General features: G+C 38.9%; 2 protein-coding genes across 3 annotated transcripts in view; one reads left to right on the top strand and one right to left on the bottom strand.

The window, feature by feature from the left end:
- Positions 1–10,822, bottom strand: part of aplp1 (amyloid beta precursor like protein 1) — a 44,678-nt gene extending 33,856 nt beyond the window's left edge. For both annotated transcript variants that reach the window (XM_088014068.1, XM_088014069.1), the window contains exon 1: positions 10,554–10,822. In XM_088014068.1, the coding sequence (XP_087870194.1) occupies positions 10,554–10,619 (66 nt within the window). In that variant the 5' untranslated portion in view covers positions 10,620–10,822. The remainder of the gene's footprint in view (positions 1–10,553) is intronic.
- The window catches only part of kmt2bb (lysine (K)-specific methyltransferase 2Bb), a 386,582-nt gene that overhangs the window by 127,110 nt on the left and 246,409 nt on the right, over positions 1–13,063 (top strand). The window lies entirely within an intron of this gene.

Here is a 13,063-nt window from a genome sequence, read left to right as displayed (position 1 = left end):
AAAATACATGAACCTATAGTTTAAAGGAGGTGCTGTGAAAGACAGGTTTCTGAAATTAAAAGAAAAGAAGCAAAAATGGAGAGAAGGGTAAAAAGAAAAAAAAAAACAAACAAGGAAAAAGTTATCATGAATTATTCAAGAACAATTTCATACACAGAGGCGGAGAAAAAAAGACGATGTCACTGGCCACTGAGAGCCGCTGAGGCGGACTGAGAAGAAGCGCCTGTGTAGGGGAGGGAGGGTAACGGGTGCTTTTGGGATGTAGCAGTACAGAGGAGGCTGGGAACAGACATGGAGAGGAGAAACACGGAGGGGGAGGTTCAACCAAAGAGGAGACGGGCGTGTGGATTTTCCTTTGTGTCTAATTTAGAGAAATGTTGAGAAGCGGAACCTAGCTGGCAGGGAAGGGGGCAGGGTAAAAAAAAAAAAAAAAAAAGAGAGGTAGGAAGAAGAGAGGGCAAATGTCTGAGTGTTGAGCGCGGTGTGTGACAAGTGCTGACACCAAATCATCAAGCAAGAGCCAAGGCTTTTGCAGCGCTTTCAATAATTGATGCAACTTCTGCAGAGTGCCATCTTTTTTAAAGCAGAATGCCCTCCTTCTGAAATCCACAGTCTATCTGTGCTTTGTGTGGCCATTTTATCTCTGCACTCAATCCGTGCTCAAACAAGCATTTTTAATGGGTTGTTGACGCATCTCTAAATCAGCTCCACTGTGGTGGTTTTGTCTCTGTTTGTTTGCAAAAAAAGAAAAAGAAAAAAAAGAAAGAAGAAAAACATACGTAACTTGTAGGACAATCAGAGCATAAACTAATTAAAATTAAGCTCTGGCTTTGGCTGAAGACAAATTTTCCGACTGCTCCTACTGCTCAAAGACTTGCATAAAAATAATAGCAAGCAGGACTGCAGTCAAATAAAAACGTTACACACAAAATGACTGGTGAAGCCCGTCATTTTTCCTCCATCACACTGCAGAAAATGAGTAAACTTAATACCTCTGCAGGCCAGTAGCACATTGATTTAAGTCACTAGATGAGTCAGAGTATTTTTTTATTGTGAACCACTTTGGCTTGTTGTGTACTATAGATTTTTTTTTTAGACAATATGAAAATGCATAGCTTTTTACGATAACTGTAGCCTAAAACTGGCCTGTTTTGTTACAGCGCTGTGATTTCTCCGTTCACCTGGGTGAATTTTTCTTTTACTTCTTTGATCAAAAAGAGCAGCTTTATAAATTTCATGTAGATTTATGAAGGGACTCAGATCCACAGTATTTAGAAGCCTTTTCTCCAACATGCAGACCTTAAATACTAAAGACATTTACTCTAATTTGAGTAGCTTAATTCTACATTAATGTTCACAGCTACATGCCCCACTGTGATATCATTGAAGCAATGCATAATCAACAATACATTCCTTACAAAGGGATATTTAGGCTTGATTTAAGGGTACAGCTCTGCGCCAACTAGTATTTGTTACTCCGTCATGCCAGGCAGCTAAGTAGCACATAAATCTAGTGATACATTTACATAATGGGAAGGGTACTGGGAGATCCTGACAGCTCAAAAGGAATAGTAAACTCGACACCATTCCTTCTGGGAAAACCCAGCCGCTTTGTGCATCAAAGTCTAAGGCAAAGCCTGGAGGGCGCCAGATAGCTGGCAACATAACCTCTCAATGGAATAGCCACAGTTTTGAAAATGACACAGGTTACATTAAAGTTATATACAGTACTACAAAATGTTACAGAGATTTCTTCTATACGTAATGCGTATAAACAGCCTATATGTACAGATCAATATGCAACACAGGATCTTAATCAGACTTAAACATTCTAGACTTTGACTAGAATGTTCCTTCAGAGTTTTTTTTACAAGGAAACTTAAAATTCAGAAACTGATGGCCAGTCATTCTCCTTTTGGATTTTCTGGTAGGGAGCAGAATTCATGAGTCCGTTTCCAGGCCAACACCATCACACTACCGCCACCACGTTTGACTGTCAGGTAGAGCAGCGATGATTGGTATCATAATTAATGAGGTTGACTATACAAAGTTGTTGATGGATAATTTTCAAGGCATCGTTCAATAGAAACTTTTTCAATGCAGTTGCAAGAGAGGACATCTGTCTGAAGAGCTCCCATTCAAAAATACAACTTTGTGTGAGCATAGGCTCTGTGTCGACTCTGAATGTAAGTGGACCATAGAAGTCTGTTGTCCTTTTCCTCATGCGGCCACTTGTAAACAGTGAGTTAGGCTTCAGCAGAAAGAATATATCATATCAAAATTTCATCCGTTTGGCTTTTTAATCTCTTTATAATGCCTCCATATCAAGATCAAACCCACTAGTACTCTTAATTTAATGTTAAATCCATGCTGCCTGGGGCTGTACTCAGTTGTCTAATCTGTATTAGAACGTTACATAAGTTGTTTTATTTATTTTTTTTTTTAGACTATTATTATGATTATTAATTAAATGGGTCTATGTCGGCACAGCCATTGTTCAACTTTGATTAATGTTTGAAAACACATTTCTGTCCTTGAAACAGAGACGTGCCACAGAATTGGAATGACTTTTTCCATTTCTGTTTTTTCTGATGTTGAGAATGTCCAGAACGTCGGTGGTTGCAGTGTCTCATTCAACCCTACAACCCCATTAACCCTGAAAGTGGTGTCAGGAAGAAGAAGAAGAAGAAGAAGAAAAAAAAAAGATTTTGCACTCATGTTTTCAAATGACTCTGTGCTCCACTGTGTCACAGGGTATTTCCCAAGCACTTGCCAGCTGCTTGAACAGAGCAGGAAGCAGGCCGAGTTCCTCCTCTGTGAGAACACCTAATGCTCTACATGCTCCACGCTGACTGTACTCTCCCCCTCCTGTTTTTCCAATCATCTGCCGGGCAAGAGCAACACTCCCCTTCGCCTCCCCTCTGTACCAACCCTCAATCTCTTTCACTGTCCTGAACTCATCCTCAACACAGAGGACAAGTGTTATCATCCTGCTGCAGATGTCTCACGAAGGAGGGGGGTCTCTCAAAACCCCCCTACTGGCTGCAACAGCACTAAGCAGCTGGTTTCCTCCTGGCCTTTACAGTAGTACAGCCCATTAGGCTTACTGAGGCAGCCATGCCTAGTGAGAGGACCTTGAGCTGCCGTGATATCTCAGCCCCTCAAGACGCCAGAGAGGAGTAAAAGCTGGAGGTCATCAGAATGACGGGACTGGACTCCCAATCTGTCTCCACTCCTTCGGTGGGGCGGGGAGGGGAGAGGGGGATGAATTGCAAGCATGCAGCTTCCCCTATGCGCAGATTAAACCCCACTGTCTAACCGAGGCTTAAAATATTGCTAAACTCCTCCATGCATGAGGCTCTGCATTAAATCTACATGTTTTATCAAGAATTCAGTGAATAAGTAGTGGGAGGTAAAGCAATTGCGAAAAAGTTTAAATTTATCTGAAGCTGCTGTCAGCACGAGATTTTTATCTGGTGAAGCAAGTGTAAGAAATTACACTAAACCCTGATGTGAAGGTGTGTGCTTCAGTGTTTGACAGTGTTGAGAGCCTTACTTAAAAAGAAACACCAAGCAAACAAAGTAGTTCTGGAGTTGATCTTTTCATAAAGACTCCTCGTTTGACTAGCCGACAACTTTGCTTGCAAACTGATAGAGGAAGCCTCCATCACTTTTAACTCTTTTGTGTTGAAGCAATTTGGGATCACATTAGAAAGGAAATGCGCAGTTTACATACATTTCTCAGAAACTGGGAGCTGCACAACAGAGTACACCTGCGTAATATAAAACCTCTCTTTCCACTCGACATGATAAATGGGTGCTTCTCGTTTGACCCCTTTTTCATTTTGTACCTCTGCACATTTAGGCAGTGGGTGCCCAACTTCTCATGGAAATCCTTCATCCAACAATATGCACCTGCCAGGTGGCGTTTAATGCCCAATAGGACAAATAACAATTCAAAGTAATTTTTCCACAAGCCTTACAATGGCCCGCTCTAGTTCTATGGATACACTGAATAGCTATAAGCTTGGTGATGATATATGGAACAAAAGCGTAGCACAAACTTTTAAGATGTGCATATAAAATTGAATTAAATTACACATGGGACCTCAACGTTTTTTGACCACATCTCTTCACTAGTCATTGAAATACTACTAAACAACTCAAGATAAACCGATGCCACGGTTTAAAAACACAGGTTTGAAATACTTTGCTACATAATTTCCCACATCAGCACCGAGACATGCCTCAACTCATATTAGTCACTAGTCTGTCATCTCTGTTAAGAACCTCGTTTGCTAAGCAGCAAATACATCTCTTCTTTCCTGCAGCACTCATTTCATAATGACTCTGCAAGATCTAATCCAGATCCTGTGTGTGTGCGCGTGCGTGCGTGTGCGTGTTGTGTGTTTGTGTGCTGCACCAGAAAAAAAATCAGAGAGGAAGCCAGATAAGAAGAACAAGGAGAAAACATTTAAAGCAGTAAAAATTTACATTTTCTGCCTGCTGGCACACACACACACAGAACAGAGAATACCGAGCCCGCGGAAATCCATTAGTGGAAACTGATTATCACTAAAATTAATTGAGTGTAAGGCTGCGTGTGCAAGCCTGTGCGACTGTGAGCAGTTAGAGAGATCTGGTTGTCCTTATCTCCCTTCCTTTCTCCCTCGCCCCCCCTTTTTTTTTTTTTTAAAGAAAAACAAATCCTCTTTGTCACTATCCTGAAAGACAGATGGAAGGTGGGAGGTGCATGATTCTGCATGGATGTATTCCAACATAAGGGCCTTAAACCCTTCGTCCAGCGGTTATGAGGTGCTGGCAGAGTCCGGATGGGCGGCATAGTCTTTCTATTTTTATCTAATCTTTAGCTGTGCTAAAATGTGCCTGACTGCATTTTTCTTCCCTTTCCTGTCAATTCCCTTGTTCCTGTCGCTCATTAAACACAGAAACTACTTTGCTATTTTGTTTACCAGTGTTGGTTTTATGGTAATGGGACAGAAGTTGAGCAGCTTTAACCAAAGATTGAGTGAAAAATTATGACTGACTAAACACCAATCTAATCAGACTTCACTGAACCTGTTCACCAGGATGAATTAAGAGATACAACATAGTAGCTCCTGTGCGCTAAGAGGGCAGAACCAGAGTTAAAAGTATATTTAAATGCAATTTTATGACACAAACTGCAATGAATGAAAAAACAAAACTTCTCTTGGGGATAGAGATGAATTGTACATTGGCACTAACATTGATATATTAGTAATTTGTTTTTAACATATAGGGATTGGTTTGATAAGTTGTTTAATGTTGGAAGGGTAGTAAAAAATATATATAATAACATTAAATATCGGTTATTGGCCATAACAGCAATGTTAATATTGGATATAAAAATCAGCCCAAGTTGTCATATCGGTGCAGCCCTAGTTCAAACATATTGTATTTACTGGAAAATAATAAAAAGCTATATTACTTAGCAGAAATAGAATGGCGAGATAATCTTACCAACAGAGGCTATAATTTAATTTACAGTCACATTAACTGTCTACTTTTAATAACAGCTTCATGTACAAAGGAAGGTAGAAACCTACTAGGTAAAATGTTCCCAGATGCAAGAAATACTTGACCCAGAAGAGTCATTACCAGATAAATACATTATTTCCTTTTAGTTAACAAAATAAAAGCAGCAACCTGAAAAACAACAAAACTGAAAATGAAGGAATGCCCTTACTGCAAAAACTCAATAAACAGACGAGTCTTTTGCAGCATTCAAAATGTTCGCTGGTTGAATAATTAACCAGCTTGCATTTCACTCTGTTTTGGTATTCACATAAGAGCATATTTAATATTCAGACTGAAGTCCAGGTTTTCTACATACATTGCCAGTAATTTAGCAATCCTTTGTTTGTTTTATGGTTACAGCAAGAACCTGAAGAAAATGAAAATAATGAGTTTTACATTTTTACTTTTCTAACTCCCTGCAACATAAAAAAAACACATTTTAACATACATCTAAAAGCCATCAAAGTCAATTTCATACAACTGCTTAGTTAATGCACACACATATTAAGTTAACTTATTTTGAGATAAAGCTGTGGATGAAGAAAATCTTTTTTTTTTTCTTTCTTTCATGTCAAAATTGGTCAACTAAGCCTTTTGGCATTCTTACCATGTTTTCTCTGCTTCCCAAGAGTATTCATAGTTTAAGTTTTGTTGTTTATTTAACATTTGGCAGAGGAACGGTTATGAGAAATCAACCATCTGGCTATAAATATGCACAGTGGTGGTGCTGCAATGTTTAAAAATAAACGTTAAATGGCATTAAAATTAGTCATAAAAAATATGAAAAAAGAAACATGTGAGGGCTCCCTAAGATATAAGAAAAAAAGAAAACAAACAGCATTATAATGGATGGAAATGTAATGGCAAGTACATCTGGAACTGTCTATAAGAAATAGAAAGCAGAGATAAAGTTCTTACTATACCTTTTTTTGTTGAGACATTTATAGGGGAAAGATATACTGCACAGGATGAGGGCCTCTAACAATGTTTTTTCATTGTGTACTACTAGTGCAGTCTATTGGTAAATAACCATCTCCTGGATGAAAGAGTGCATAGATTCCTACAATCAAGGAAACATGCTCCCATTTTGAACTAGCCTATGCAAAGTTTGCATTTTGTGTTTGTGCTTGTGTGGATTTTATCCAGGTGCTCCACTTTCTCTATGCAAACAATCTGTCAAGGTGCAGATGGGAACGGGGACAAAGAAGGGATGTATAATAATTGCGGCTGTAAGGATATCCAAACCCCAAAATATTTCTCATCAAAATGAATTCTGTCTCATTAAAGGCTCACTAGCTGCTGGAAGCATGTGACTGCATCTAGAGAAGCAAGTGTAAGCTGTTATTATAAGCACCAGGTGTGGATGTGTGTGCTCTAATCTGGACAGATCTATACTTAATTTGAAGTAAGAAAGAATGACCTCCTTGAGTTAGCGCTAAGCAACACAAACATAAGCTGATGTTAGCTGGGCTGTCTGCACATGTAGCTATGCAGCCTGCAGTCAGCTGCTTAACAAGAGTTCTTGTGTTTGTCGGTCTGTGTTACATGCAGTTGGGGATGGCTCTACTCACTCTTCCACTTTTTCTTGCATCTCATATAAAATACTTTAAACCTAAGAAAGGTGAGAAATAAAGTCATAAAAAAAATCTATCATCATAAAAAAAACAAGAAGCCAGCCCACAGGACCAGCTTACACTTCTGAGATTGTGCAGATCCTTTTTTTTTTGTAACAAAAAGAAAACAGGGGGATTATTTACTTTCCACAAAATATAGGAGAAATATCCACTTGATCATTATAGGGTTGTCCTGTGAGCTCAATACTCCTCCAAAATAATCCTTAATGTACTTTAATGACAAAAACGTTTTAAATTCCATTCATGAAATTCAACTAAATCAACTTTAAATCAGACATAATGTATGAAGTATGATGAAGCAAAAAAATTTGTTTTTACTGATATCGTTACAATATGCCATAAAATGTAATTTCAGCTGAAAAAGGGCGTTGAAATTAACATTGATAGTAATGGAAAGTACCTCAAATCACAGAAGGACTCGCTGGATGCAAATGGACAAAGCAACAAGACCAGAGAGTGTATTTGCTTCAAACCCCCAAAATTAGAAAGGCAGCAAACAATGTTATCCTCACGTCTCATTGCCGTGTCAGGTCATGAAACCATCAGAATAGATTTTCTATCACACAGTGTGATATGTGATCCACATTATTCATTCCTACTGAGGACGTGTCTGAAGGCTGCAGACGTTTAAACCGGTTTTACTTTCCGCTGCCGCCGTTCTGCACCATACGAGTTCGCATGCAGCCACGACGGAGGGTCGAATCCGTGACCTTTCGTGTCAGAAGCAGAACTCCTCTGTGTATCAATCAGCTAAATGCTCCGACCGCCGAGTCTCCTGTTTTAGCTGAGGCTGCAGGAAAGCTTCGACACAGTACGTGACACATGCATCTGTCTACCTAACAGAAGATGACATGGGAAGAAAAAAAAATATATATATATATAATAATAAAATGTGTCCCGAGGCTTTTAGGAATGCTATGAGAAGCGGACTGGATGATTTCCAAACATGTTGGTGCATTTACATACGTTGGAAAAGAAAATCCAAACAAATGTCTCCCTCTGCCTATTTTAATTCAATTAATGTTGAGTAAATTAAAAGAAGCTGACAGTTTTATTGGGACTAATACCACAGTGTAATCCAACCAGCCAACCCTCTCACTGTGTAATCTTCAGTGTAAACCTTCACGGGCAGGTCTCCTCATATGAAGCTAAAGCCCATTCCTCAGCATAGCAGTAATCCCACTAAGGCTCTTAGAGAGGGGAGTGATTTTTCTTTTTCCAGAATGAAAGGAGGAGGCTTTATGACTATTACAGGCTCACTGCAGACGAGAGCTAATAAATAAACATCTCACAAATCGACTTAAGATCTCGGGGGTTGCAGAAATTGCAAGCAGGTGCTTTAGAAATCTGACTTGAACTGCAGCTCCATCTGGGAGATCATGACTCACTGCCTCCATGCCCCCCCCCCCACCTACCCTTGTTCTCACTGGCATTCCACATTTACTCACACTGACGTTCCAGCACTCCTCCTATCCTTTCCTTTCCTTTCCAAGTACATCTTGGAACGGAACAACAATCCCAAGCATGTTGTTGAAAGTTCTTTTCTTTTTTTTTTTTTTAGTTGTTCAAAAGACAAGATCAGTACTTAAAAGGGTTTCTAATACAGAAACATGAGCCTGACATGATGCACAATATATTTGCTCAGTATTTTGTCAGGGCTGTTTTTGCATACAGCCTGAATGGAGCATCACAAACACAGAAGAGAAGCCTCTCTATGGACACAAAGTCAGGCCAGTTTGCCTGGCATTGAAGCATGGTGACACCACGGGTTTATCCAAGCAGGTATTGGTACTTTTGCCCATGCGTGTAGCTTAAAATAAATCCAGCATCTCCATCTTTTTTTTTTTTTTTTTTTTTTCCAAAAAGACAACAAAGGCTGCTCATGAGTGCAGTTGTAGACACTATTTCAGCAAGAAAATCACTGGTTCACATCCCACCATGTAGTGTATATGTTCTCCATGTTTTTGTTTTGTTTTGTTTTTTCTGAGAACTCTGGCTTCCTCACACATGCATGGCTGGTTAATTAGTCACTCTAAATTGCCAGTAGGTGTATTAGTGATTGCATGCATTATAAATCTAAGTGCTTTGAGAGCCAAACATCATGTTTAAGCTGTTCTTGATCATTCTTTGCAAGATAATCTGTGTTTGTGGAGACTCTTGGAGAACTGATTCCAGCTGCATAATACTCTCAAAGTTGAGAGAATCTATGTCGCTTGTGCATCTTTTACCTTGTTTCCTTCCACTAAACTTTCCATTAATATGCTGGACACAGAACACTTTGAACAATCAGCTCTTTTAGCTATGATGTTTTGGGATTAAAAGACTGTCTGCCAGACCTCTGTCAGGTCAGTAGTTTTCCCCTTGTTTGCATTGACATTTCTTTATTTCTGTTATAACAAAAATAACCTGTAATTGGTCTTATGCAATAATCTAATCTGAAAATTTTAAATTGTGTCTCACTTTAAGCTTACTTTCTTAGATAAATGAACTTTTTGATTACACTAATTAACAGAGATGCACTTGTACATGAATACTCCAACCTCAGACAAGATCAGAGTTGAGAGAGAGAAAAAAACGGTCAAGTTCATTAAACGGAGTCTCCTGTTAATACTCATGGGAAAGGGTGGGCTTGGGAGCAGCCGGTGGCTCAATGATCTGTCATTCTCCTCCTCCCTCATCCACCTATTGACGCAGACAGATGAATCGAAATCTCACATTTGCATCCCCGCATCACGCCCAAGCGGTATGCAGAGATACGACTCATGCATGCATCCCACTGGTTTACATCCATGATTGCTAAAAGATCCAGCGCTCCTTCAGGAAGCTGAATATGTATGACTCCATCATGTGGAAAAAGCTGCACGACTCCTATGAAGGACAGCTGATTTCATCCGCTGACGTGGCCAGATGGGATGTAATGATATGGGATTTGATCTCCATCTCTTCACGGAGCCAAAAAAAAGAGAAAAAAAAAAAAAAGAAAAAAAAAAAAAGAGGCCTCTGATGTCAGATGCAGGCCCGGACTTGACGCAGCGAGTCAAAATGTACAGTAAATCCCATCCTTAAGGATTGACAGTGAGATTCATGTGAAACACCAGGATTTCCAACATATTCGTTATTTTCTAACGCCGAGTCATTACTCCTGATGACATCTGCACCAGGGTGCATTTACAAATTAAAACCAGCTGACTATCTGTATTTCAGTATTTATGGGAAGAGAAAACAGTTGCATGCGTGGATAAAACAGTTTGAAAAAAAAAACAAATAATAATAACAACAATCTCATATCACCACTCAGCGAAACAAACAGACATAACTGCAGTGCGCTGTTATAATTCACTCAGATTGGGTCGCTCTTACCTCGACGTTTTCCAACACGCAGTAGGACAATACAGCCACCAGGACGGGAATTGCGGTATGCCCCATTTTCTCGCCTTCCTCTGCGCCTTTTTATTTAAATAACCAAGTTTCTAATGTCCTATTTCTAGGTGTCTATGTCTCCAGCATAAGCTGCCTGGTTACATCGGCCGAGGCGGCGGACACTGCGTTCGTTCGTCAGCGGATTGACTGCGTTATCTCCTGCGTCCTCCTCCTCCTACTCGCTCTCGCCAGCGGGCTCTCCAATGGCAGCCCGAGCTGTTATGGGGATGAAGATTGGCAGAACCAAGCCCTGTTTCTGCGGGTGTTTGTTGGAGACTTTACTCAGGGCGACCCTTCTGTGACTAGGTCAACAGTGACATCTGGTGGACACGGCTGGAGAATGCACAACTAAAAATTAAGTCGCGTGGGTTGGAGATTAAACCTTTTTACACGTCATTTGTCTGCCATCCATCCATTCATTGGCAAATGTATTTCTAGCTGAAAAAGTTAATGTCGTGAAATCCACAGCTTTCTGGCTTAATATGATTCCCATAAGTTTGTTTTTTTCTTCTTTTAAAAGAAATCATTGGAAATAATAAAATATTAGAGATAAACATTTTACACATCCCTTAAAAATGCGGTGACAAGACAAGCTTTAAAGAAACCTAATCTGGATACATCGGGGATAGATTAGGCATTTATGGTAAAGGTAATTGAAAAGTCAGTATATCGATAAATTTACTCCTTTTTGACAAGAAATAAAAAGACCTGAAAAATATATTTTAATGGCTAAACAACAACAGCAATGATAACAACAACCTTTGACCAGGTATTAAGCATTGTTAGTTTAATGCAACATTCTAAGCCTTAATGTAATTTAATTACTTGAAAGTAGAAAATCATCATAATTAACCAATATAAAGGCTTAAAAACATCAGTTTGTGTGTAATTAACCTATAGGTTGTGTTGTACTTTGTGAATTAAGTTATTAAAAATGAATGAACTTTTCAATAATATTGTAATTTACTGTATGCCTGTGTGTATGATCAGAGTATGAAGGACTACAAGATCACCAACACCTGGAGACAAATCTATGCCGATGACATACGACCTTCTATTACCACTTGACCACAATTCACTGGTAGTAGAGGATTTATTGCTACCAGTCCATAAAGTATATGAATTTCTGCCTAAAACAAATTACAGAAAAAGTGGTGCAAGCAATTTCTCAGAAGGCAATTTTTCCTGTGAGGGCATCTATAGAGATTTCTGTAAAAACACAATCAGGCATCTGCAGCTCCTTAAAAATGGTTCTGCCAGAGTTCTCATTTTACACTGGACCTTAAGTCCCTTCACCAGCTCTGTGTTGGTAAAAGCATCGCATTAAACATCCTGTTGGAGCTTACTGAATGGTCTTAGGCCTAAATACAGTTCAAAAACCCATTCAGGCCACACGAGATCTCGTTATTCTGTGTCCCCTCAACGAGAATTGAACAGTAGGAGGCAGTATTTATTTATCTATCCTCCCCAGGTCTGGAACCAACTGCCTGAAAACCTGCGAACTTAGGAAACCGTTGTCTTCTTAGAATCAAGACATAAACATTTCTGCAGCACACCCAGAGAGGAGAGGTCAAAGAGTGCTTCATCATTTCTAATGTGAGCTATTTTATTTGCTTAAATTATACGAGATTATGTCACATAATTTCTTTTGTTATATTTCTCTTTTTGCTGAATCAAGGTTTTTGTGTTTCTGATCCTTTGTTCTTTCTTTAAAACATATTAAATAAACGTATAATAATAGTGCTTTACAAATAAGCCATCCATCCATCCGTACATACATACAGCCATTCAAATGCTTAATGGCATCTGACTCATTTAACAAAAGATCATACAGAATACAGTTTGAATGTAAAATTGCACTGAACAGAACACAAGCAAAACATGTAATTAAAAGAAAAAACATTTATTAAATGAAGTAGATGTGCATGAATCTAATGCAAATATGCAGATGAGCGTAAGTGCAGAAAAATACCTCTCAAACTACAACTGAACACAAAAGCAAATCATACAGAGCAAAGAGAAAATTAGAGACTTGAAAGAAAAAAGCTATTTCGAAACGTAAATATTTCAGAATATTTTCTACTTTTCAGGTCAACCACACAACTATTAGAACATGTTTCATTATTTTGAGACAAAACAATTTCACTGAGTTTAAAGAAATAACCTTTATTTTACACTCAGGTCGATTTGCTCTGGTTGTTTGAAGACACATGCTTCATCTTTCCAGCTTTATAAATGCAATAATGAAAGACATGACATCATAGCTGAGGGAGGGTCTCAGATGTAACGTTACAATTTCATACAAAAGCAGCTTTTCCTGCTTTGACCTAATAATAAACTGAAGTTGTTTTCAGTGGGATGCACATAAACACAATAGGGAGTAGTTGGGTCATCAGTCAGAGGAGAAATGACAAGGCTTCACTTGATCAATACACCAGACCTTGTTAACT

The sequence above is a fragment of the Poecilia mexicana genome, unplaced genomic scaffold (genome assembly GCF_051168715.1).
Source record: "Poecilia mexicana isolate PSO_F unplaced genomic scaffold, ASM5116871v1 scaffold_16, whole genome shotgun sequence".
Taxonomy (NCBI): Eukaryota; Metazoa; Chordata; class Actinopteri; order Cyprinodontiformes; family Poeciliidae; genus Poecilia; species Poecilia mexicana.
Note: the sequence above shows the minus strand (reverse complement) of the source record. Positions and strands in the feature narration are given on the sequence as shown.